Here is a 26,983-nt window from a genome sequence, read left to right as displayed (position 1 = left end):
CATTTACTTGGTTTACATTAATATATGCCACCTCATGTTAAAATTTCTAACAGTTTAATACTTGACTTCTTCCTTAAAGTGTGGGTTGCTATTATGAACATTCAGCACTAGCGGCTAATAACTAGCTGAAATGATTAGCTGCTAGTGGTTAGCATTGTCACCACACAGTAAGACCATCTTGGGTTTTAGTCTCCAGGGGCTTTTCTGCCTCTTGCATGGTTCTCCCAATGCTTGCATGGGTTTCCTCCCAGAAATTTGAGACTTGTATATTAGGTTAATTTGTGATTCCAAATTTCCAGTAGGAGTGTGACTGGTTGACTCTTTAAACCATGTGGTAGACCCACCGGTCACCTTGTGCAGTTAAGATGTTTGAGAACCACCTAACGTTGGATAAGAAAATGGACCGGTGGATGAATAGGTTTGATAATCAGATCTGAGTAGTGCACTGTGTAGTCTAATTTGTTTTAATCTAATAAAAAGGCAAATGGAGTAATTATCTGTAAATCTGTTAATTGGTGTTATTTTTAGCACTTTGTGGACTTCTGGTTAAAAGAGTTAGGGGGGCTTAGTACACATGCAGTTTGTTTAAAGCTTAAAACACTATGTTCTCTCCTTTATCTTAAACATTACTTGCTCAGTGTCATAAAGATCAGTAATTAGACTTTGGTCATGGAGATCATGTGAATCTGCTGCTGTACAGACCCTGTCCCAGTCATTGTGTGATCTATTACTCTAAAAGAGTAGGTCTGTTGACAAACGACCGGTATGAATGAATGTAGACATTACTCCTTGTGGTATTTTTAGTAATCTGCTCATAATCGTGTAACAGTAGAACTACTAAATCATCATGTCGTCAGTTACCACTTTCTCACTTCACCATTTTATGAAAGCTGCAATTTTAAAGCACTGCTAAGCTTGTTGTTATGATTTTTACATAATAGATTTGTGACTGCTATTTTTTTTTCTTTCTTTCTTCCCCCTCCTGTTCTCATTAGAGGCTTAAGAGCAGTTTAATGAAAAATTACACTCTTTCCCCCCCTCCAAAATATAATGGCACAGCTACATTTTGATGCGTTATTCCTCCTGCGGCGGTTGCTGCTGGATAAACATGTCATTTATACATGAATAAAAACTTTTAAAGGATTAAAGAAAAGCAACCTTCTTTCGGGAAATTGCACATAATTCAGAACATGGGTATTTTTGGTCATTGCTCATACTTTGTGTAATAGCAGCCATGTTGGGTTTTGTTGCATTTTTGAAGTGTGTGTGTGTGTGTGTGTGTGTGTGTGTGTATGTATGTATATATAATGGACTTTTAAGGTCTTGATCAAAAGAGGATTTAAATAAAAAGTTGTTATTAGTATTTATTATTACTATTATGTTAATATGTGATAATCAAAGCTGTTTCAATACTGTTTCAGGCCATGGGATGATTGTGGAGGGACATCCCGACCATGAAATCTGGGGGAGACGGCTAATGGCTTCAGTACCAGAAAATGAAACTGAGGAGAAGAACTGTTCAGCGCCAGGTACACCATCTTGGAATTAATGTTTCTCCTTAACAATCCATTGTAATTTTTTTTCCTTTTAATATATTGACAGCAATGTTTTCATGATCCTCAGTCAAAGCAGGATGTTCTTTGAGAACAGAATGTCCTGGAAGATTTTGCTTCTCTGGCACAAATGCTAACTAAACTACTTGATGACATGGATGAACATTTAGCAGATGAGGAGCCTTATAGTTTCCTCAGAGATAAACGCAACTACATCTGAATCATAATGTTACGCCAGATCTGCTGGATGTGTAAATGGCCAACTGTTGGATCTCATGTTGCAATTATGAACAGTGAATTTATCACCTAATAACAAGATAACACTTTTTTCTTTTGCCAGTTATATTGTTTGGCTTCATTTATGAACACAGTGAGATCTTGACAAGCGAGTCTTTATTCAAACGGTGGAACTGCAAATTAATTCTGTTGAACTAAACATTTACATCCTTGAGGCTGATAGTTCTGTTGCAGCTCAGAAGATGTAGTAAATGGGCTTTACAGCACCTAATATATCAATAGATTAGCATGAAGACATCTGGGAGTTGTGGTATTTCTCAGCTGATTTTCTGCTTTTAATTCACATCTCTGCTGGGTTTGTATTCGGATGCTGTTTAGATCACTTGCACAGTAATAAGCAACAAAAGGGCTATTAACAGCGTCGGGTATTGATTAGCTTACATCATCCTAGGTGTACTTAAAGGAAGCAGCACTCTCTTTAGATACACTGGAGTATATGCTGACTCTCTGCTGAGATCTGCATTGTGCTGCAAAAAGATTTACTGTTTTTTACCACAAAGTTATTGATTTTTAAACGGTACATAAACAGTGATGGCAATGTCACGAAATGGTGCATTTGTTTATTTATTTCCATGTCATTTGAATTGCCTCAGTCCTGACTAGTTTGCTCTTCCCAAACACTGACTCACATGAGCGCTCTGTGATTCTGAATGAGTCAGTGGGAAGAGGGGAGCCATCAAAGACTGCCAGGGTTGCACAGGTTTGGTCCATTTTGGCCATTTGTTGCATATATACACTTACGGAGCTGTGATTAACTGGCTGGGCAGGATTTGGGGACTAGCTGTGCTTTCCGTTACTAAACTCTCAAATGTCTGGAAATGCAGTGGTTGTGGTTGGATTTTAAAGCCTTAAAAGTAATTGCTTTGCTACATACTGGCTTTTGTCTTTGTTTTGTGTATTTGTTGCACAGAAGTTGTGACACTAGGGCATAGACAATTTGGAAGTAATTTAAAGTGTGATGTATGCTCTTTACTCTACTGCATCACAAGTGATCCAGTCAGAGCTAACAGGCTATTACTTCATTACCGGTCACAGCAGGCAGATCCCTCAGAGATTATCCAAATCATTAGTGTTGCAACCTGCAATTTTTAGATGTAAACAAACGTTTTTGCACCAGTCACAATACCAGACAGTTCGCTGTGGTTAAAAGTGCTAAATAATGTTGGAAGCCTTTCTTTTGCCTTTTTGTTTTTCCAATGACTTCCACACTGGAGGCACCTGACTGGATTTGACATTCCACACATTTCTCATCGGCTGGAGTCCTCCCTATTTTCCCACCAGTGTTCTGCCTCGTTAGAGTAAGCTGATCATATGACTCTTTGTTCTTGAGTCTTTGTCTCATGAATAATCCTGTCATAGCTGCTAAACTTCAGACCACCCTGGCTGACAGGTTGCTCCAATGTTGTGGGCAGTGTGGTCCTAACTGTAGCACGGACAGACTTTACACAAAGCTGAGCATTTGGTGCACTCTGGCATCAAATTTCAGAAGGTTCTTAGGCTGCAAGCTCATCCCGAGCAGTTCAACCCTGTTCCACATGAGTCAAGATGCTCTGTGGTGCCCATGCAACCTTGCACTATGACATTTGTATGGATGACTGCAAGCTCGGAGGTGGCGACAAACTCCATTAATTTCTTCCTACTAAACTCTCCATTTATAGACAGTGTTTCGTGTCCTGATGAGTATCAAGACTCTTGGGATTCCTTTGTAACTCATTCCAACTTGATGCATATAATTTGTCTTGAACAGAACATAAGCTTTTTGTAAGCAAGCTCAAATGTCTGTCAGTGTAGCTCTAACCCACACTTGAAGTCTTGTCTCACTGATTACAGTCCAGGTTTCCTCCCTTATGACTCCAATTAGGTTTTGTTGAGTTTCACATTCATTATCCAATTTTCACTGTAACTAGTGTGATAATTATTTAATGTTGACATGAACTCTCAAACTTTAAGAGAAACCTGCGCTCGTATAGATGATTCTAAAAGGGTCACCCACTTTTCACTATGCATGCTATATATACTATATAGTATACATTCAGTACAAACATGGCTAAAAAATGGAGAAATACAAGCAAATGGGGTAATTTTTTTTTTTTTTGGGGGGGGGGGGGATTGACAACAGTTAACTTGGATCAGTCCACATTACTCCATCACAAGCGTCTTACCTGACAATCTCAGGTTTTTAACGCCTTAATAGGATTTGTGCAAAATTTCAGGTCAGTAATGTTAATTTAATTAAACACAAACATTGTAACATCTCATACTGCAATTCTTTCCCCCCCTCCATATCCAAGCTTTAAAATCTGTGCAACCATTCAGGGTGCCTTTTTCATGTTAAAGGCTAAAGCAAATATAAATCCCCTACCATTAAAATTGTGGTTTCGACAGGTATGTACCTTTAAAAATGGCTTGATAATGGAATTTAAAATGGCCTCTTCAAATAACGAATGCTGGGGGGGAAAAAAAAAGTCCTATTTTGTAATTTGACTAAAATTGAATAACCCTTTTGTTTTGTTGCACTTGTCAGGTTGAGTTTCCATAGTGCCTTCTTAGTGAGGAATCGCTCTTAAATAATAGCCTTATACCAGTCTCCCAATAAGGGAAGCATGTGTTTGTGTCAGATCTTTGCATTTCTGCCTATTCCTCGCAGATGTGTTTTCCAGGGCTGCTCCTCCAGCAGTGGACCAGTGCTTGTACTGGAGCCAGGACTGGTACTTTTATTATTATTTCTAGAGGCTTCTGCTTTATGCTGATATTGTGGAACAGATGATACTCTGTTCACTTAAATGTCTGTTGGTGGGCTGCTTGGATTACTCTCTCTCTCTGCCATTTTTGGTCTTTGCCTTTTCCTCATTAATTCTGTGATCACTGTGCTTCACAGGGTGCTAATGCTGTTTTTGATTGTCCCAAGTGCTGCTAAGGCAGCACAAGTGCTTGTTTTATTAGGCGTTCAGTAATAACTCCAGGCAAATACAAGGTGCTGTCCAAACTGCTTTCTGGGTCCATTCTTGATTAGAAAGCATCCTTCCAAGCCACAAAGAACCAAATGACTCAGTTTCTGAAACAACATGTGAATAATCTTCCAGCTATCACATGCAGATCTTGAGTATTTCCTGTAGCTGTCCCATGACAAATGAAACAAATGCACTCCTATTTCTCACCCACATATGAAGAAATGAATGACTGGTTTATTTCAGGATTTAAATGTTTTATGAGCTCTTTCAGGCTGTTATAAGAAACGTGATCAGTAATGCGTTGCCTGAAAAATGGCTTACGGTTGACTTGGTGGTGGGAGAAAAAGAATTGGGTTATACACTCATCTGTATCCCGTTTCCGAGTGCTTATGCCAACTTTAGAGCGCACAAAATGGGAGAGGGAGCAGAAAAGCATAGCTAATGTTCTCTAGGAGTAATAATTTGGCTTTAATAAACATGCTACTAATGCCCTTTATTGAGAACTCCCTCTTGAGTGGCGTGATTGTCCTGGTTGAAGCAGATGGCAGCACAAAAGTGGAAGTGAACAACAAAGAAAAAGGTTCAAAATGGGTTGGATTATAGTTATTTTAGATATGGTACTAATCTGCTCACAGACACTGGCCGCACATGTTTCACGCTAGGGATGAAAAGCAGGGGTTGGTGAGGGGGAGCTGTGACTGAATCTATATTGCTAAGAAGTAGCAGCGTCACCGTGTAAAAGCTGCAGCCTTCCCTTTTAGTGTAAATGTTTGCTAGTGAGAAGAATCTGAGTTCTCCTGCTGGCACAACAATTTAGAGGCAGGAAATTTGGCGGGAGCATGATGGGTGAAGCTGCCAGTGAGTAAAGGCCCGTCCATGTTGGATTGCTGGTTCGTCAACTCCTGGGAAACACCAGAAGGAGGCTTTTTAAAAGGGAATTACACAAGTGGGGATTATGCCACTGTGCATAATGGAAACTGACCTCACTTTGGTTCTCGTTTGCCAGCAAATAACGCAACGCAGAGGAGAGGCACGAGCACCTGCACAGAGCAGTCTTTAGTACCGTGCAATTCAAACACATCTGACCTCCCCCTCCAACTAAATGCATTTTCCCAACTAAATGCATGTGTTCTATATCGGTGTCCCCTTTAAGTTGTCAAAGCAGGACTCTGTGAATCTGCTGCACCAACAATTTGATTATTAAAGGCTCGGGGCAATTCATGTTTAAAGCAGAAGTGTAATAGGTATGCGAGTATGCTCATGCGGGTGAAAATTGCATGTGTCAAGCTCTCACACAAACGAGAGTGAGAGTGCTTCAACATGTGGTGGTTCAGCCTGAGAAGATACTAACCTAACAAGGATAATCGGGGCATGTGTGTTCTGGACAAACAAGCAGCTTCAATTTTGATAACTTATTGTTGCTGTGTGACCTGGAGATTTCTCCCATAGGTCGTCCCCGTGATGTTGTTGTCATGTTTACAGGACTGAGCTGTCAGCTGAGTCATGTCTGCTGGAGCAAGCTAATTATCTAATGGGTTAATAATGGCCCAGAGAAATCACTCTCCTCTGAAGAGTCTCTTGACTTCTGCGCTCTCGTGTCAGTTGTAGTCAGCTAATGACCTGGCTGGTCCGTGGGTCAGTACGCGAGCAGTGACAGGTCTCACCAGGCACTCTGCCAAAACATTTTGCACGCGTCAGATTTTAATTCGGTTGTATCGCATTTAATAGCCTTTTGTTTTTCAGAAGTAGGGCTATTGATAGGATTATAAAACAGACCTTTGCAGGGCTCCTTGTCAGTCTTGCATCTGTAATAGGGTGTTTTTGTGTCCAGAAGTGTTGGGTGAAAACTGGCCTGCTCTCTGCACTATCCTGTCAATCATCTCTCTGGGACAACAGAAGGCACCCAATACTGAGCTGTGTTATGTAACAGCACCATGATATCTGGAATATTACCAGATTATGGAATAGTAATTGCAGAAATGCATGAGTTTCTACCACATTCTGGCTTTAGTGCATCAAAAAAACTGAGATTCTATGAAGGGGAGGTTTGCTATATTGCACGTCTTGAAACTGTAGACTGTGAATAAACCATAGTCTTGGATTTATCTGGTTCACAATGCAACCAAGGTTAAACTTGTTTGAATAAAAGCAGGGCTGTACTGAAATTTTGAGGGTCGAGAGGAGGGCTGAACATTATGTTTAGAGATGCGCTGACCTGCTCATGTGCAAATACACCGATGCCACTTTAGGGCAACGTAATGTTAACCTCATTAGTTGTACACTGAGTGAGCAGTTTGGTAATGTATGTTAGGCTAGGCAAAGATGACAAATGTGATGCAGCCAGCCGTCTATGCTCTGTGCAGGAGTGAAAAATGGTTCCTTAAACCAACATCAGCTTTGCAGCAAACACTGGGGAATTGAGAGAAAATGTACAGCGATGATCCATTCTGCGTTTATATTTAAAAAAAAAAAAAAGAAAAAGGAAAAAAAGACAACAGCACTTACGAAGGAGATTGCTCTCGAAGGCTAGCAGTTCTCAGAGCACTGGAATCAAAGTATGAATTTCCTTGCTGTCAGCCACATTAGACCCCATACCAACACAGCAGCATCAATTTTTTTTTTTTTTTTTTTTAAGAAGGCATATGAGCAGCTTGTTGAAGAGCATTTCTGTCCTCAGCTGATGTTTAGACCAGCAGTGCTTGCCCAGTGTCTCACGTGGGACCACATGCAGAGCTGTTTGGAGGTTTGCATGCTGCTATGCCTCATCAGGTCTGTTTGATGGCTTCAGATGTGGTGCATTTCCAAAAAACAAACAAACAAAAAACTCTTCATGCTGTGCTGCAGGATGGTGCTAAAGACATGACTGAGAGAACTGGTGATGCTGGGTTCAGTTGTCTGCTGCAGGTTGCTGACGACCTCCAGCTGCTTGAGTATTTTCTTCAACAATGTGAAGTCAGCTGGGTCTATATTAGATATACAATGTAAACATAAAATTTTGTTACAGTCAGAAAGCAGCAGACTGCTGAGTGCCTTGTTTGACACAAGGCAATCAGTACTTATATTGTTTATGAGCAACTAATCACAAATCAACCTACATTTTCCATAGAATAACATTTATATATCTGCAGCTAAAAATGGCCAAATTTCTGGAAGATGATAACCTTGTGACTACATTCATTTAAAAAAAAGATAAGTTACCCTGGCCCAAAGCACAGAACTGATTTTTTTTTTTTTTTTTTTTTTTTGCTTTAAATGGATGAAGTGAAGTAAATCAAGAATAATTAAAATAGTTAAACGGTGAAGCTGTAAGCTGCAAACATCGACTGATTCTTTGATTAAAGTCATAAAATTTGATCTGGAGGTAAACATTCTATATTTGCGGTACACTTTAGTAATCCATCACCCCAAGCTGCTTCCTCATTTTCTGTATACATGTATTTAAAAACAAACAAAAAAACCCCCACTTTCTTTAGCTGTGGTACATATTTATCATTCTATTTTTGGACCTCATTTGAGAAGGATCACTAAAGCAGTGTGTGCATTGTCCCACTCTTGTATGGACATCCTGTTCTGGCCTTATATGGGAACTGGCTACGGAAGCATGTTTGCATCCTGTTTGACCTCTGCTGTGAGGAGATGCAGACGAACCCTGCAGACACTGTCTGCTCATATGTTTACAGGGACTGAGAGGTGACCCCTGCCTACCTGTCATCTCTGCGGTCACTGTGCCAGCACCCTTTTAGACACCTCCATTTTTATTTTTAATTTTTGTAAACGCTCTCCGTGCCAGAGCTGATTTCATATTTAGGACACAGTGTCACCAAATAACTACTTAATTATTGACTGTTTCAACTGAACATGGAAGGACTGGGAAATTCACACCTTTCCATGCTTTTCAGAAGCTTAATGGGTAACCTTCAACAGCTAGAATGATGTTTGTAGCCATAAGGCATAAGTTTGTTTTCAATCACCTCTAAGGCACAGCTGACAAATCCTGTAATTGATTGCACCTTTACTCGAGGCAGCCAGTTTTCCGGTGCACTTCATATGCCATATAAAGCTGTCAGAAATGAAATGAGCTAAAGCTTCCTGACATAGTCAATGCCACTGTTGGATTTCAATGCCACCTTAGGCTTTTCATTATACATCATGTTAGTCTATATTACACTCTAGGTTAATCAGTTTTTTATTATCATATATACTAATCTAATCGGGTGCATTTATCCAAATTTCAAAATCTACAAATCGAGGTTTGATTAATTTGAAAGTAATTTATTTGGGCCATGCCTCTTTTTTTTCATTTTGCAACTAAAGGGAGCTATTGTACGACACACCGATGCATAATGAACCAACATTACCAGTCATGTGATGTAATTAAATGAAAAGAAGGAAGCACGCAGTTGATTAAGAGGTCTTGGACTGCATCCTGCACAGCATTTGATTTTCCCTGTGCACGGTTTCAAATGCTAACTCAGTCACATGTGCACACAATAAAATATCATTGCAAAAAGATGTCTGTGAGATTGGGACAGATGCATTGACAAGTCTCAGGTGAGCACTGTTCCACTTCACGACTCCATATGTGACAGGGGCCCGAATTTTGTCCTTATTTTCTGCTCTACACGGCATTGTTCTGCAGGCTTGGATTGTAGTGTTTTATTTTAACAATACCTGTTTATTTGGATTACTGAAGGATAGAGCAATGATTACTGCACTGCAGTAACCCAATCAGGTGTTTTCCCAATTCTAGGGATGTAGGGATGGTCTGTAAGTTGAAGCACCACTTTTATGCAGATTGACTGAATTTCACAGCAAAAAAATTCAAAGGATCCAAATGATGGCCTCCATGTTCTCATACACTCCCTAGTTTCACTGGTGTTCACTTGCACAGTGAAATGTATCAACTGTTACAAAATAATCGCTTCAAAAATTTTGTACATTTACTTGTTTTAATGTTGGCCTATATCACACTACTTTCCAATTCCTTTTTTTTTTTTTTTTTTTTTCTTAAATCCCTGGACTCTACTGGAGTAGCTTAGCTTGATTCACAGTTCAAGATTTCCCATTCTTTCCTCTTAATGAGCCTTTAGCCCAGCCCTCTTCTGACTGGCTGTCCCTCACAAACAAAATGTGCTCACAGCACTGGCAGAGAACCATGAATGGGGCAAAACCCTGTTTTCAACAGCATTGATGTCCCTTAAATAACACTTAATGTCTGTTAAGTTCCTTCTCAAGATCAATTTCGGTGGCTTTGTCATACAGTGCCGCTGTCAGTCTCACCTGTACTGTGCTAATTACTGAATTAAGTATTTAGCTTGCTAATGTATTCAACTTAATAGGGTAATATTTACATATTTTTATCCTTTCTCTACATCAATGTGTTAGCATCTACTCCAAACACTGCTCCATACAGTGCCGCTGTCAGTCTCACCTGTACTGTGCTAATTACTGAATTAAGTATTTAGCTTGCTAATGTATTCAACTTAATAGGATAAAAATATGTAAATATTACCCTTTCTCTACATCAATGTGTTAGCATCTACTCCAAACACTGCTCCAACTCAGTCTAGCCTCCCACCTGCAGTATACAGAGTTTAGGGAATGCTCTAGTTTTGTAAGTATTACACTTGGAATACAGCAGGCTTGTTGCAAGCTGAGATGTGAACCTGCAGCTCAGGTCCAGCAGGGATGGGTCGGACAGAGGCCGTTCCCCCCCACAGATGCTGTTCTTGTCAGGGAGATGGCTAGCTTCTGTTTTCAGCCAGGTGCACCGTGGAGTGGCCGTGCTCCCCTATCTGAGCCTTATGCTCGTATCGTGATCACACTGTGGGCCAGCTGGAGTTCTGGATGATGAATGACGAGTCCTCAGCATGGGAGTGTTTTCTGCCTGCTTGCTTTAATTCTGTATGACTTCAGCCTCTTATCATAGCCCGAGCTTTTCACATCATAAGAGGACGTGATGATTGAGACCACCCCCCTTGAGTAGGTATGAAATAATTGGTTCCTTAGTGATGTGATATTGAAGGTGTTTTGAACTATTCCTGTGCCTGAACTATTCCTTTGCCTGAGCTATTCCTGTTCCTTAAAGCTGTTCTGGGATGCTGGTGATCAGAAACTATTTCATTTGCACAAAGTCTTGAAAGCTGCCCAGTTTTAAACATGGAAGACACATTTCGATATTAGGTAGCCAAGGGGAAAGGGAAGGAAGAAAAAGAATAACGTGGTCGTAGTGTAGTGTGAGCCATCTTGAAGATGGGACAGTGATGTGTACTTCGCAGTCAAGCTGCTGATGTGTGGTGATTGTGACATTTCTTCTTTTCTCAGCAATACACGAGTTCCCCGACGACTTTTTCACCAACGATGAACGGAAGAGTGGAGCCATTCTGCTGCACATTGCGGCGGTAAGACTACTTTTTTAAAAGAATCTGCACCTGCATGACAAGTCTCCAGTCGGTGACTCATTTGGTTGTAGGAAGATTTGGAGGCTTTTCACATAGCCGACTACTGTTTTCAGCTTTCTAAGCCTGAAAGTTAAGAGGGAGATTATGGTGGCTTGTTTGATTTGCCAGATTTTAAACTGATCAGAGGTGCTTTTCTTTAGCTCAAGTGCATGTTATTTAAAATAAGTATGCACCCATTTCTCTGCAAATATCTTTAAATTCAAACTCAGAAATAGTTTAATATATATATACTCAGAACAAAGGGGATAAGGGAATAACATGATAAACTTTTTTTTTTAAAGTGTAAAACACGTCACATTTTTGCTCTACTATAATGTCAAATCAGTGCTATGTTCTTTTAAATGTATTTTTCCAGTGTCGCTTTACTATTTGTACAGTTGGTGGAAGCAGAAAAATAACAAATACTTAAACTGCAAACAATGGTTGCAAAAACTGATGATAATCCAAAATGTGACATAGAAGGACACTTTAGTCAAATATAACATTTTTTTTTTTTTAAAGTTAAACAGTGAAAGATCTGAACAATCCTTGCAGTTGGATTATCTTGCAAAAGTTGCAAAGTACCCTTGAATTGTGTCCAATTGTAATAAGATTGTTTCCTGTTAGGGTTTATAATTTGGTAAACAATCTAAAAGGCAATTTACATTAATAGGTCAGCCTTTTAATATGTCAAACTGTCTTTTGAATGTGTCGAATGCACACAGTAAGATTCTGGAGCAGTCATTTCATTTTATGGTTCTGTATGTCATAAAAGTGTCCCTGCTCAGGAGTGTGCATGGAAAGCTTCATAAATATGCCAGTGCTGTATTTTTGGTCCAAGCTTTAACATTGGCATCATTCGTAAGAATGCATGTGCGTTTTAATGTATTTTATTTATTATTCCATATTAAAAAGTTTTGCCTTCAGTGAGTCATGATGTCTCTGACTTTGCATAAAGACAGTTTAAGAGTTGCTTGTTATTATGCACTTGTGAATGCACACACCCAGGACTGGAGTCTGTGAAGTGAAATTTAAAATTTGGGTCACAGGAATTCTGAAGTGGGTTTTTATTTATTTATTTTTTTACATTTAATAAGAGGACTATGCTCTGATTAGGGTGTCTTTTGAACTTTTTTTTTTTTTTTTTTTGTATTTGGATTTAAAGAAATAATGATGGAGGGCTGCTTTGAAACTGGGCTTCCTGCTTAAGCTTTCCTTAGTACAAAGAATTGGGATATTTTAGATATGGAGAGCAGCTCATACTGTCTTATTGCTTCTGTCATTATCACTGCTGGATTTCTCAATGTCTGAGCATATTTGATTAAAAGTGATATTTCAAAACTGATTTGAGTTGCAGTCAAGACAATACACTCATAACCTCTTTAATTTTCCTGAGCTTCAATTTACACATTTAAATTTAACTAATAATGTCTATTCTGACTTTACTGCTGAGAAGTAAATGTGTGGAGAGTCTGCTCACACTGCAGTCCTGCACTGCCCCCTGTGGATAGCATAGAGCAGAGCATGCCTGTCAGAGCTGCCAGGCCCTGATGATGTCACACATGATCTATAATTTATACATTGTCCAGCCGCCTGTTAGGAATGGTGGTGGGGAATATTTATATTTTTTTTCCTAAAACTGATTTGATATTAAAATTTAAAGCGGATTCCCCTTCAGCTGTTTTTTAGCAACTGGTGCTTTATTAACTTAGCTAATTTCTGCAGATTTAAGGATATATCCATTAAGCCCATGCACACTTTATTTACTATATCCTTGCCCCTTGTCACATAAAAATTCTACAAATGTAACTTTTTCCCCCCCCCCCATCTCCAGGCTCTTTACATGTTTCTGGCGCTTGCTATAACATGTGATGAATACTTTGTGACATCACTGGAGAAGATCTGTGAGGTACGTGGTGGTTGTCATCCTCTCTTCCCAAGTTACACTTTTACGGTGTATGTAAAACCAATCATCTTTGCTTAATTCCTGCAGAAACTAGATCTAAGTGAAGATGTCGCAGGAGCCACCTTCATGGCAGCTGGCAGTTCTGCACCAGAGCTTTTTGCATCTGTCATCGGTACTCATGCATACATACAAGCAGTATGTGCACCCACTCAGACGTTCCCAGATGGTCGGTGTCACCACTAATTCTGACTGGCTGCCTCCTTGTGTGCAGGTGTCTTCATCACCCACGGTGATGTGGGGGTGGGGACCATCGTTGGCTCAGCGGTCTTCAACATCCTATGCATCATTGGTGTCTGCGGGATCTTTGCTGGACAGGTGTGTGCGAGAGAGAGGAGTGACTTACTGCTGTGACTGTATCGTTCTGTTTATTTATAGACTGCAGAGCATCACATGTGTCGCATTTGAGGGGAAATGAAGCAATCTGCTTCAGTTTTCTTAGAACTGGTTTTAGTGAAAGTGGAGAACTAAACTGCAGGTGTAATCAGAAAGTGTTCTGCAAATATGTTAACTGTAACTCAAGAGATACTTTCTGTGAATTCTTAGGTGGTGATGCTGACCTGGTGGGCTGTTTTCAGGGATTCCTTCTATTACATCCTGTCTGTTGTGGCTCTGATTGCAGTAAGTTATTGCATGTGTTTATTAATGAGTACTTGCCATGACTGTGCTGTAATCAAAAAATAATTTCTTTTTATTTTTCAGTTCATCTATGATGAGAAGATAGTTTGGTAAGCTGTGCATTTAACCATATTTATAGTGAGGTTGTTTAAAGTTTTCCAACTTTTCAGTTCTTTTCAGTTAGGACAGCTTTGCTTGATTCAGTTTGCAACAATCCTTTGCTGTTATACATTGGTGGTTGGTGTAGACAAAGGATGTCAAACATGAGGCCCAGGGGCCGGAATCGTCCCACTCCAGTCCGGCCTACTGGTAAATGTGAAGGAGAGCGTACAGTTTGGACTTTTAATTGTATTTTCATAGATTTTCCTGTTGTCTTACTCATGAAAACCTCACCCACAGTCTTTCATATTACACCTTTTTTTTTTTTTGTGAATTAAGAAAAAATTTCTGCTTCATACTGTCTTATTGCTGTTATTGCATTCACCCCCCCCATAATTTTACACATTTATTTCTTACGATTAAAGTCATCAAAATAGAGCAGCATGTCTTTATCATGTTGAAATTGCATTTCTATTCCTTATTTTGAAATATCGCTGGGATTCAATGTGCATCTAAACTTGATGGGATTTTTACTGGTCTAGGGATCAAAGTGCGCTGTATGTGTGATGCTGTAAAATGAGTTTGACGTCCCTGGTGTAGCTCCTCAGTACACCCATTATTTGCTTTTCTTTAAGACATCTTTCTTTTGATTAGCTTCCCCTCATAGGGCAGGTTTGAAAAGCAAGTGGGAGGGGCCGCTGTATTACAGTCATGTAATACCTCGAAGCTTTATAAGCTAAAACGTATAGCCTACTGAATTCCTATTTAACTTCTTATATACAAGTCGAGCCATTTTAATTTTATTCCTCATCCTGTCTCTCCATCAGGTGGGAGAGTTTGGTGCTGGTGCTCATGTATGCAGGATACATCCTCGTCATGAAGTGAGTCTTGCAAATTCTTCTTACAGCTGCTTTTGTTGAATCAGGCTGGAATCATGATAACACATTCTGCTTCACGCTCTTATGCACTAACAACCTGCATAACCAACCGTGCGTGCACAAATGAGCAGCGGATTTCCAGCTACTCGTATTGTCTGACTAGTGTTACAAGCTCATTCAACACGGGAGCTTTGTGGAGGAAAACTTGCTCAAATTACAATTAACAGTGTTAATGTGTCTAAATTTTAGCTTTATTTATAGGATGCTGTCTTGAGAAAAGGAAAGGAATCATAGGCATTTCAGATTTTGGAGTTCATTGCACTCAATTTTTGTCTTTCCAGACCAAAGTGAATAATGCCAACCAGGTTGTCCTCTGCTGCTTTCTCTGTCCAGCTGGTAATCTGTGTTACACTCAGCAGCAGTCTGCTCTCTCGCTGCCATAAGAGTTTAATCTCTCCCCCCCTCTGCAGTGGCTAAGAGCACAGGCTTAACCAGATCACTCCTTTTCTTTCTCATTTGGAGGAAAGAAGTGCTTACTCTAGGATATGCTGTCATGTTATTCCAGTTGAAATGGAATAAAGTGGGTTTTATATAGCACAGTCTGTGCACTGAGGTGACCTTGTAGTGCACGGCTGTGATTTTTCACAAGCAAGCTGCACACATGCTGCTAAATGACAGCATGGAGAAGTTAGGTGCATAAAATGTAAGAATAATAAATCACTATAAATACTTTAACATTTATAAGGATTTGTTAAATTAGATGTAATTAGTCATTTGTCCTTGAAAGCTAAGATTATGTTTAAAAGTTATTCAGTAGTTATGCACTATGGTATATTACACATATCAAGTATGTGCATGAGCTTGTAATTATATGCACAAAGCCTCTTTTTACCTGTTGAATGTTTGAGAAAATGTCTTGCCCCGAACACGTCGTGTTTAACTAGAAGGGCTTTTTATTGATGTCCTCAGGTAGTCTTTTATTCCCATTCTGTCCTCAGAGTTCATTTGAGAGGGAAAAAGGCAACACAGAAAACACAATTTAAAAATTGAAAAACAAAAATGATACCCTTGGATCTTCTCTTGCAAACTGCAGCCTATAATCACAAACAATTTTAATTTTTAATGTTTCCAAAGGTGCCGAGGGGCTAGAGTAGCTCTTGTAATGCTGCCAGTGTAACCTCTACGCAAATTATGTTCAAAGGCAGCGGTGTTGTTTTTTTGATCCATTTTTATGTAATGGCACTCAAATGGTCCTGCTGAGAGTCTGAGGCTGAAAAGCTTGTTAATGCCTTCTGGGGATATTTTCTTTCTCTCTTACGCCAATGCAGAGCAGCTCATTATGTATAATGTAATGTGCTGATATTTATTAGAAAGTGAGCCACCTGAGTTGTAAATTGTATAGGAGAAATAAGAGGATTATTAATACGTGCTATATTTCAAACAAATTGGTGCCTTTCATCTAAAGCTGATAAACCCATTTGCAGATCAATCTTGTGACTTTTTTTTCTCTCCTGCACTATCTTTGATTCATGTATTATGTTTAATCTTTTTACTAGATTCAACTCCAGCATGCAGAAGTTTTTCATGGGAAAGTCAAACAAAAATGTGGCAAATGGCAACGCGGCAGCCAGCAGTGAGATGGAGGACGGTAATACTAGTTATGGCTATGTTTGGGATGACGACCCGTCATCGCCTTTACTTCCAGGTAAGGTTAATCAGACAGGCTGCATACCCATGACTAGTCTCTGCTAAATGAGAGACTGTATGTTGAAAAGGCAACAACGTGGTTAATCCTATGGAAGACTGTGGGTATTTCCTCCTGTTATAAAAGGGCTGTGGCTTTGATCTTTGCTTCCTTTTGGCTAACTAACCTGAAATGCTTCAGCTTCTGCTTTGTTCTTTTAAAAATATGCCCAGAACAGTAGTTAAACATGTTGTGAAATGAACTCATTTACAACTTGGTGGTTGGATGAGAAGATCAATACCACTCATAAGAATGTGAAGCTATAGCCTACAAACTAAAACTGCTAGCCAGTGGTCACATAGCCATCTGCCCTCTTTGTTCTTGTAAAACAGTAGGCTATCCCAGCTGTACCTACATTCACTCACCTTCCACTTCATTATTAACGCCTGTTCAGCTGCTTGTTAATGCAAATATTTAATCACAGTCACATAACAGCAAATTGATGCGTTTATGCGTGTACATGCGGTCAAGACGACCAAACGAGCATCAGAATGGTGAAGAAAGGATTTTCCCCACATTGGTTTTACAGAGACTGGAAAAGGAAATATCCAGTGAGCTACAGTTCTGTGATTTTAAAAATGCTTTTTGGGTGTCAGAAGTCTGAGAATCGCCAGACTGCTTTGAGCTGATAGAAAGGGAACTGCAACTCAAATAACCGCTCATTAAAACCAGGGTTTGCAGAAGAATGTTAAATGTCACAGCCTGCTTCAGTAGTGTAGCTGACAATGTCCATCCCCTTATGAACAATGTACCCATCTCCTGGTGACTGCTTACATCAGGATACTGCACCATGTCACAAAACTCACGCCATCTCGAACTGCTCTCTTGAACATGTGTTCACTGTACTCAAATGGCTTCCACGGTCACCAGATCTCAGTCCCTTTGGGATGCGGCGGAATGAAGATTCATATCAAGGATATGCGGTCAAAAAACGGAAGCAACTCTGACTAGCAAGGTGTACACCAGTGGGTGGTGAGTTTATTTGGCATATAAACATGAGTGGAATCAAAAAGACATTTCACAAAATGTCAACTATTTCTTTTAATAATTCTTCAGAAGCACAACAAGCAAACTTCACAAGAGACGATTTGTCATGTCCAAAACCCCCCTCCAAAACTCATTTTCTCAGTTCTCCTTTGGGTGATAACCAAGTGTAGCTTTTTAACAGGCACAAAATGAAGTTTTAAAAGGGCAACAACATAATAAAGTTCAAAAAAATCTTTTCAGATTAGTTTAATGTCACACAACATGTTTTAGGTCTCAAGGTTATTCTGGGAGAAAAATTAGTCTTTTAAATAATACCATTGGTGTCATGTTACAGTACTTTATAGCCACAGTCCTCTACTTCTTCCTTCTTTTTGAACTCTCAAAGGTTTTTAATTAGACATGTAACCCTTCTGAGAGACCTAACCTTTCCTACTTTGGCTGCATTAGTGCTAACATGCCTGTCTGTTTAGCCTTACTAAACTTTTTCTTGCTTGTTGTCAACAGTGTTGTGCTGCTGTGTGCCAGTTCTTTCTGCTTGCATACTACTTTTCTTCTGCTGATCTCTGGGGTGTAGACCCACTCGCTCCTGAAGTGGTAATGAATTTCACAAGAGGAAATGTTTATGCCAGCTCTGTTTACATATTTAATTTATGTGCATTCTTGCATGTATAATAAGTCAAATTAAGGCTGAGTAAAACTAATAAGTGGACTGTAGAACTTTTAATTCCCCACACACTGAATCTTAGTACTAATTACATGCAAAGACCAAATGTGGATTTGCTGGGTGCCAATAAAGCAGGCCGAGTTGAAGTCTGAAGCGGACTGTTTAACGTGTCGGCCAAATTACAGCTAGAGTTGAGTCAAAGGTTCCTGCGGTTACATGTTCAAAGATGCACCCTTTGAAATCAGTCTTGGTTGCTAGTTTTAAATATTTAAAAAAAATTTATTTTACAAGACAATATGGGAGAGCTATTTGAAGTTCAGTATCCAGAAATCATATGAACTGCACACTTATTTTAACCAACCCAGTTGCTGTGTAAAACTCTCCTGTCAATATTCCAGAAGCACGAAACACTTGGGAATCAAAGGGTTTTTGAACATCTCCTTTTCTCCACAAGCATTCCTCTTCTACCAAGTAACTTTGAGATTGAAGTCCAGGAAAGGCAAAAAATTCATATTTTTGTACTACGAGCATTTATGGAGAAGCGTTTGTAATGGGCCCTTGCTTTTCTAGCATGCGCCACACACATTCTTAGTGATAGTTTTACATTTTTTCCATCCATTTATATCTCCAAGAAATATCATAATGTGCAAAAACTAATGTAGGAAAGAGGAATGCTGATAGGATTCATCATTCCTAAGTGGTGATGCAAGAATCTGAATCGAAACAAGTTAAAAAAAATAAAAAAATAAAAAAATTCAACTCTCAAAAACACAAATTCTTATTTTTCTTTTGCTAGGTAGTTTGCCTTGGAGTACACATTTTGTTACCATGGCAAACGGGGGTAGCCAGGAGGGCACCAACTGGTCTCTAGACGTGTCTGACTGAGGCGTCAGTAAATCACCAACTTGAGATCAGTTTCTATATAGCTTTATTGTAGTTTCACATTGGAGAATTTTGTATACAATTTTATATAAAACTTTCATCTCTGTAAATCCACTTAAATATGATTGGATAATCTAAAAAGTTGAGTTGAATTGTCTGAGAAATATCAAATTTGGCATTTTCTTACAGTCTACCCATTTGAAGCGAATTGAACTGAACTGTATGTGCTAAGATTGGCATCCTGGTGCTCCAAACCAACAATGTTACCTTACAATTGGATTCAGAGAAGCACTTACCCTGTCACTGAGAGAGCAGGTGACATAAAGGCACCAACAGAAAAAGATGGCTTGAAAGAAATGATGGATTTTTCGAAAAGGAAGGCATCCAGATTTGTAGATGCAAGGTATTCCTCATCTTGGGATGGTTTTACTTGATATATTTGACATCTAACTGCCTTCACACTGATTGGGGAGTGGTAGAATAATAATATGGTCTAGTGCAGCTCTGTTTGACACTAATTAAATGGCAGCTTAGCTCTCAGTAATGCTTTATTTTGGCTTGGAAGTCTCGAGACTACAAATTTATATAGCAGATGTTTTTTTTTGTTTTTATTTTTATTTTTATTTTTTTTAATATGCTGTAATGGTTTGGGCCATTATTGGTTTGTCTTGTATTTATTGCTGTAATGTGTGCTTCTACCCCTTTAGTCAAGCCTAGCAAAGCTTACAGCCGCGGCTCTGTGGTGATGGTGGATGAGATCATGAATGCAAGCCCTTCAAAGTTCAGGTTCCCAGAGGCTGGCCTCCGTGTCATGGTGACCAGCCATTTTGGACCCAAGACCCGCCTGCGCATGGCCAGTCGCCTCATCATTACAGAGGTACAGCTGGCCGTTGGTGCTCCAGTAACTAGATTTAGCTGCCTTTTACAGGTTAAAGGTGGGAACTATTTTCAGCTTTGTGTTTCTAAGAAGGCCTGAAGGGTTTTATGTCATCATACACTTACATAATTTTATTGTACAACTAGAGGAACAAAATCAATTTTAAAAGCAGAAGTAGTAGCACGTTCGCTCATGTGCTCTTTGACTTAGTTTGTTTCTTTTGAAAGCGCCAGAAGTTGGTGCAAGCTGCCAATGGTGTGGAGACACAAGTGATCGACGGGAAGGTTGAAATCGAGAATGGAAACGTGCCAGAGGACAAACCCAGCGAGGTGGTGGAAAATGACACCATCTCACCTTTTCATATTCCAAGTACGTGCTTGATGTATTTCTTTGATGAACGCGTGTAATTGGGGACACACAGACATGCCAGTCATATTTCAAAACTTGCTATGCAGCCTCCTGTAGGTATAGATTTTTAAAAACTAGAGGTGCTGTTGGTGCTTAGAGGAATACTTAGTTGGATGGCGCTGCTCAGTCTGCTCAAGAATTTATTTCTGCTTCGGCAGTTATTGATGTCCTTGCTTAAATTGGGCAGTAGGTTCTTGTATACCAACTAATGATTATCCTCTTTGACATCTCTAAGCAGGGCTGCCCTTTTATCAGTCAGTGTCTGCTCATGTGAAAAGACTGAATCTGATTATCCTGATTTATCATGAAACGGACGAATCTAAGTGGGTGGAATTGGTGTTGCATCTTGTTAGATTATAAATGACATGGAAGAGTAAAGGTTTTGGTGCTTTAAGGCACACTGAAATCTTTTTCCTCAAAATGGAGTGCTCTGTCAGTATGAGAGCTTCATTTAAAAAAGAAATGAAGCTTGATGCTCTGTGTTTGTGGTAAATGACAGATGAGGCAACATGTTTATGTTCACTAGTAAAACCAAAGAGGAACTGAATACAAATGGAGCTACAGTTTTGACAGTCATTTTCAGTGTGACCTTAAGCTGAATAATTCGCAGTTGCAGACTGTTTAGGCTGTACGTGTAACAGTCTTCATATAATGCTGTAAGTGATGTGTATTTCTAAGTATACCACAAATAATTTGAAGGTCAAAGCAAAAAATGACCGAATTCACCGAAAGGTGTAAACATTTGAAAAAAGGCCAGGAAAAAACATTAAACGGAATGGATTTGTTTTTGTTGGCATGTGATGCTAAAGCTAATAATTATTTTTCATTTTTTATAAATGAAGCCTGGCCAAAATAAATTGACAATTTTGATCTCTTGCTGTTGTTTCACTGCAGGGGGTATAGGCAGTAAGTTTAAGTGGCTGATCTCGTGGCCTCTGCTCCTGCTGCTGTTCTTTACGGTCCCAAACTGTGCCAAGCCTCGCTGGGAGAAATACTTCATGCTCTCTTTCATCCTGTCTACTGTCTGGATTGCAGTCTTCTCCTACTTTATGGTCTGGATGGTGAGTGTAATATTTGTATGCCAAAGATCATTTGCAAAGCACAAAGTGAAACATTTTAATTTTGCTTGACTGCTGCTGAAGTAATTATTTGATTAAAAAAACCAAACTGTTAAATATGAAAGCAGAAAAGTGAAAATTGGTGTAAACTGTGTTTTATGAATTGAAAGTGGAATTTCTATTGCTGTGGGAAAATAAAACGCAAAGAAATTTAAGCCCCCATTATGGGGTGAAATGGTGGAGAGTGGAAGCCCAAAACATTCTCCAAATCCAGTCCAAATTAAATATGATGAATCACAGCAGCATAAATTGCAACCATGAAGGCAGCTACAAAAGCAAATAGGGTTACTTAGAGTTTACTTTTTTTAAAGTCCTGTTTTAAGCTGAGGCTTTTAGTAGCCTGCAATCCATAAATTCGAAAGGTTTCCATTTGGATAAGACTGCTGTCACCCCTTTTTAATACAACACAACTATGCTATGAGAATAGAGGCGTTTTAAATTGTATTTTAACCTAAAAATGTCTTGGACTACCCTTACATGCTAGCTTTGAATGGCTTCTTGCTAGCTTGGTCAGCAGCAATCTAACACTTGCAATCCAAGGAACATAGATACAAGATGATGCTCCGATTTCATTTGGGGAGCTGATATTTTTTATGTATATATTTTACAAAGGCTAAAAGTTAAGCAAACACTACTGGTTATATTAACTGTTCTTGCCATGTGTCTAGCTACCATATAAGCAACAGCATAGTCAACTGAAATCATTCCTAACAATGTTGAACGGACTGAAGATTCATACTAAGGTTCAACATATTTTTTGACATTTATCTTTTGTCTTGCTTTGTGTTGCCATTTGTTGAGCACTGCCTCCCACGTATACTTTCAGGTGACCATAATCGGCTACACTTTGGGAATTCCTGATGTTATCATGGGCATTACTTTCTTGGCGGCAGGAACCAGCGTCCCAGACTGCATAGCTAGTCTCATCGTGGCTCGGCAAGGTATTTTCACCTCTTCTGTGGTTTTTAAATGGGCTCAAGTTTATTCATATAAGGGCTCTTTTCCAATCCTAAAAGCAGCTGCTCTGCCTGCATTACACTTAACCATAATTGATGTTGCCAGTGCCACCCCTCTCATGTGAATGCACAGTGAAAACCCTGATAACTTATCTTGATTAACTTACCCCAAGTTTGGCTATGAGGATAATGGAAAGATTGCCTGAGTATTTTTTGAAATTGCTTTGTAGAACAGTCCTCTGGTATACAGAGCAGTATATGTTAAACTTGATTACTACAAGGTGCCCAAATGATTGTAGAGTTGAATATGAGGCAATCTGTGGAACAGTGTACAGTGAATTATGTAACAAAGTGATCACAAATCTACAAAAATGACTGTCTAGACATCAGCCTCATTGAAATGCTGTTTATCTATGAATGCCTGGAAACCTCAATGAACCGAAGCAATGCTGCAAAGACTTGTGAAGTTTTTCCAAATTCTGCTTCTTCATTTGTGTTTTTGTTAAAAATGACTGTGCATTATGTTGGTTGCTTTTACCTAATTTTAAGACCTAAAGAGGACTTTTTACCATGACAGTATATTGAACATACAAGAAAATTTGAATAAGCATTTGCTAGCAACATGCATCAAAACCACTGTGCTACATGACCTCATCTCACCTCTCAGAGAAAGCATCAGGGTTCCTGGATTGTCAATAAGTTGTTTTTGTTTTTTTGTTTTTTTTTAATTGGGTTTGAAGAAAGCTCTAAATTCTTTGCATTTTTTGTTGTTGTGAAATGTCATTGTTAAATTGAAATATTTGCCCTTGCATTCGGTCACAATGATGAATCCATCCCCATCTGCACTTAAGGGCCCAGTCCTGCCTCTGATTTATTTTGGGGTTTCCTCAAACGCACAACCCCGTGAGCAACTTTTCCAGTGCTGTTACCCTTCTCAACTTTTTAAAAAAAACATGCTGCTCAGATATAGAATTGACACTTTTGTAAATATAACATCTTTAACATTTAGTTTTTACATTGATGCTTAATATGTCCCCCCTTTCTTTTAAAAAGGATGTAATCTATTTACATGTAGAATTGTATGAAACCCACAGATGGAAGCTGTATGTGTTGCATGTATACAGGCGTGAATTTAGAAATGCAAAGCTGGAAATACTGCTTTTTTTTTTTTTTTTGGTAAATAGCTAGATATAGGAACTAGTGCAGTATATGTTCAAAGCTGTCAGTTGTCTTTTGTGTCTATGTACATAAAAGACAACTAAGGTTTTTTTTTTTTCCAAGTGGAGAAGTACTCAAGATCACAGAAACAAGAGGAAATAGTACAGCGCTGTTTATAGATGTTACTCTGCAGGCATGCGTCACTGCTGAATAAGGTTAGGGCCCTTGTGAATACCAGAAGCTACAGAACAGCAGAATTGTTGGAAGTGAAGCATTTTTATTTTACCCAAAAGTCTAGAAGAGAAAACTTAAGTTTTTAAACAACTTTGTTTGGTCTCTTTTCTTGCAGGTTTGGGAGACATGGCAGTGTCCAATACCATTGGCAGTAATGTCTTTGATATTCTAGTGGGACTTGGGGTTCCCTGGGCGATGCAGACCATGTGCGTTAACTATGGATCAGTGGTGAGAGGCTAGTTTGCTCTACAAGAGTTTGTACTTGATCGTTTCTGTTCTATTAAATGGATGAAACCACCAAAATCCAGGTGAATCGTGCACATGAGTCTTCTTTGTGTTTCAGGTGATGATTAACAGTCAGGGGCTGCTTTACTCAGTGGTGCTTCTCCTGGGCTCTGTGGCCCTCACGGTGAGAATAAAATGCTTACATGTTGTGTTCACACGTTGCTCTCTTGTAGAAAGATGATCTAGTTAATTGCTGTACATGTTTTAAATAAAACTGAAGTAATATTACAGAATTAAGATCGCACTTCGGTTAGTGTTGTCTCTGTTCTGTGATAATTGGTTCATTCAATATTTAGAATTCTACAATGTGATAACCTTGTGCTGCATTTGGCAATAATTTGAAATTTGATATCCTTTGAAAATTCTGAGCTCCAGTCAGACACATTCATAAATTTCACAGTGTGACATCAAATATACATGAGTCCCCACACAGTAAGTGGTAAACAAATATTACTTCTACAAACTGTAGTTATTACAAAATGTGTGCGTGGTCCCCCTCCATATAGATTTTCTGTAGCAGTATCACTTGTGCACAGCAGAGTTCTGGCTGTTGGTGCGTGTGTGTCTTTTTCCACTTTAGCACATTTTATGTTAGTAATCGTCAGCATGCACATGTAAACAAATACATAATCATGAGTGGAAATCGTTGCAGTGAGTAAACAAAGGAAAGAGTGGAAACTAGAGATCTATTTGCTTAATGGTGAGCTTTAAACACTGATCAGGTGTAGACGGTGTAGATTGTTTCTTTACTGTAGTGCCAGCAAAAAAATACAACTTTCTGTTGGTGAAACTTGCTTAATTGGTTTTGTTTAAACAGATAATGCTGCTACATAAATGAGAAATTTCGTTTTCATTTTATCTGGTAGAGAAACTGATTTTGAAATTCTTTTTCTCATGCTCAGGATTCAGTAACGAGCCTTTTGATGTTTTGTGTGTGTGTGTGTGTGTGTGTGTGTGTGTACACAGGTGCTGGGGATCCACTTCAACAAGTGGCGGCTGGATTTAAAGCTGGGCGTGTACGTCCTCGTCCTGTATGCCGTTTTCCTCTGCTTCTCTATCATGATAGAATACAACGTCTTCACTTTTGTCAACCTTCCCATGTGTATGGAAGAGTAGAGCACAGCAGCATGCCTCGAATACCAAAACCTCAAGGCTCCCATAGCAACCCTCAATTTTCTTTTCTACAATAACACGGACCTATCAGCAGACTGTTCTCCTCCTCCTTTGCACTCTCTTCTTTGTAATCCTCTTGTCCCAAATATGAATCTAATTTACTTACGAGGCAGTAAGCTGTAAGAATGGATGCCGTTGTACGTCTCAAATTTGTCTCCTTGTCACACAGTGCCGGTCCTTAATGCCCGTTATTTGGGGCATTGCCTGTTACTGCAGTAAAGTATTTAGTTCCTCTGTGCGCCTGCTATCTTTCTACCCATCTAGCATGCCTTTAGATGTTGGGGACCTTCAGAAATCATAAGTGCCCCTGTTAATTGTTGGTGTGTTTTCAATGTTCACGTTGTAGAGATTCACACACCATTTCCAAAGCCTTTCCACAAACCAAAAGAGTCTGTCGAGGAAAAAGGAAAAAAAAAAAAAAAAAAAAAAAATTAACAAACCACAAACCTTGATCCCAATCTAAACCCTCACAGAGAGCTTTCCTTAAAGTAATTCCTTAAAGATTTACCAATTACCCAAGAACCCAAAGACTCACTCGCTCTTCAGCTTTCTGGAGGAGGGTCTTGTCCTTGGCAGCTCCCCTCCTCCAGCTTGGACCTGACTCTCCTGGCATGGCCTTTGGCATGAGGGAGCAGCTACAGTTAGTGCTACACTTCACTCACTTGCCATGTGCAACTCCCAACCCTCTTCTGCTTGATCAAATGTTTGTTTTCTTAAAAAAAAAAAAGACCTTTTTGTCTGGACACTTTGTGTCAAGTTGTATCACAGTCCAGATCCGATGACTGTGAGAGGTGTTATGCATATGCAGCACTGCACAATGTAAATTTGTAAACACTTTTTTTGTATTTTTTTTCAAAACAAGGTTTTGTTTAGTATGAAATACAGAAGAGAGCTTGTTGCAAATATTGGACATTGCCTGTTTTTCACTGAAACAAATTGCACATGGAAATGCTTTTTGTTGCTTTCTGCTGTAAGGTGATTTGACCACTCAGAGGTACTGGCTGGCAGTGGCGACTCCACTCCAGCTTTATTTTAGTTTAGCAATGTGTCAATCCACTTTTCCCTCCGCACAAGTTCAGAAAGACAAACGGACGACTGGCTCCACATCTGATCTTTCTCATCAGGTGGCGTTCTCATTTTGAGACTGCATCCGCATGAAGATATTTGTTCCAAAAGAGAACCAAACAGAAAATGCAAAGAAACCAGATGGTTCTCAACACTGTCTGCTATATCACCTTCTGGCCAGTAGGGACTACTGCAGCTCCTCTTCCCAGGGCAGAGGGGGGCAACCACAGCTGTCAGTTATCAGGGAAACACAGAGGTGGAGATGGTGATGGTCTCTTGATTTTGAGTTACATGTAGATACTGCACTTTAACAGCCGTCCTCTCATTCTGAATCAACTAGTGCTTCCTTATGTGCGTGTGTATGTTCAGTGTAAGTGTCCGTGTGACTGTGTGCGTGTGTGCCAGAGAACATTGAGTGCATGTGTGCGGGCCCACGCTACGTTTCTCACACCGGACTCGAAAACAGACCGGGACCTCGTTAACAACATGAGCACACCTGTCTGCAGTGCATGCTGGGACATCTAAAGCAGCTCCTCCACAGCACAGCGAAAGGCTGAGGGCCTCTGGGCATGTCAACGGATGCCGCCCTGCCCACTTTTACAAAAAACGGCAGCTACGAGCCACACTGCAATC

General features: G+C 39.5%; 1 protein-coding gene across 2 annotated transcripts in view; it reads left to right on the top strand.

Moving 5' to 3' along the window:
• The window catches only part of slc24a4b (solute carrier family 24 member 4b), a 30,230-nt gene extending 5,002 nt beyond the window's left edge, over positions 1-25,228 (top strand). The window contains exons 2-17 of one of the 2 annotated variants that reach the window (XM_085372125.1): positions 1,422-1,529; positions 11,126-11,202; positions 13,076-13,150; positions 13,235-13,319; positions 13,419-13,522; positions 13,751-13,825; positions 13,907-13,932; positions 14,749-14,802; positions 16,356-16,447; positions 19,784-19,953; positions 20,181-20,322; positions 21,256-21,422; positions 22,306-22,420; positions 23,943-24,055; positions 24,171-24,236; positions 25,079-25,228. In XM_085372125.1, the coding sequence (XP_085228251.1) occupies positions 1,422-1,529; positions 11,126-11,202; positions 13,076-13,150; positions 13,235-13,319; positions 13,419-13,522; positions 13,751-13,825; positions 13,907-13,932; positions 14,749-14,802; positions 16,356-16,447; positions 19,784-19,953; positions 20,181-20,322; positions 21,256-21,422; positions 22,306-22,420; positions 23,943-24,055; positions 24,171-24,236; positions 25,079-25,228 (1,619 nt within the window). Of the gene's footprint in view, positions 1-1,421; positions 1,530-11,125; positions 11,203-13,075; positions 13,151-13,234; positions 13,320-13,418; positions 13,523-13,750; positions 13,826-13,906; positions 13,933-14,748; positions 14,803-16,355; positions 16,505-19,783; positions 19,954-20,180; positions 20,323-21,255; positions 21,423-22,305; positions 22,421-23,942; positions 24,056-24,170; positions 24,237-25,078 lie in introns of both variants that reach the window. The other variant, XM_085372124.1, reaches the window with a different exon arrangement.
• Positions 25,229-26,983: the final 1,755 nt, after the last annotated feature.

Source organism: Diplotaxodon limnothrissa, linkage group LG15, assembly GCF_057381915.1.
Source record: "Diplotaxodon limnothrissa isolate DT_005_m linkage group LG15, D_limnothrissa_male_GT1.1, whole genome shotgun sequence".
Classification (NCBI taxonomy): Eukaryota; Metazoa; Chordata; class Actinopteri; order Cichliformes; family Cichlidae; genus Diplotaxodon; species Diplotaxodon limnothrissa.
This window is presented reverse-complemented; position numbering and strand designations above follow the sequence as displayed.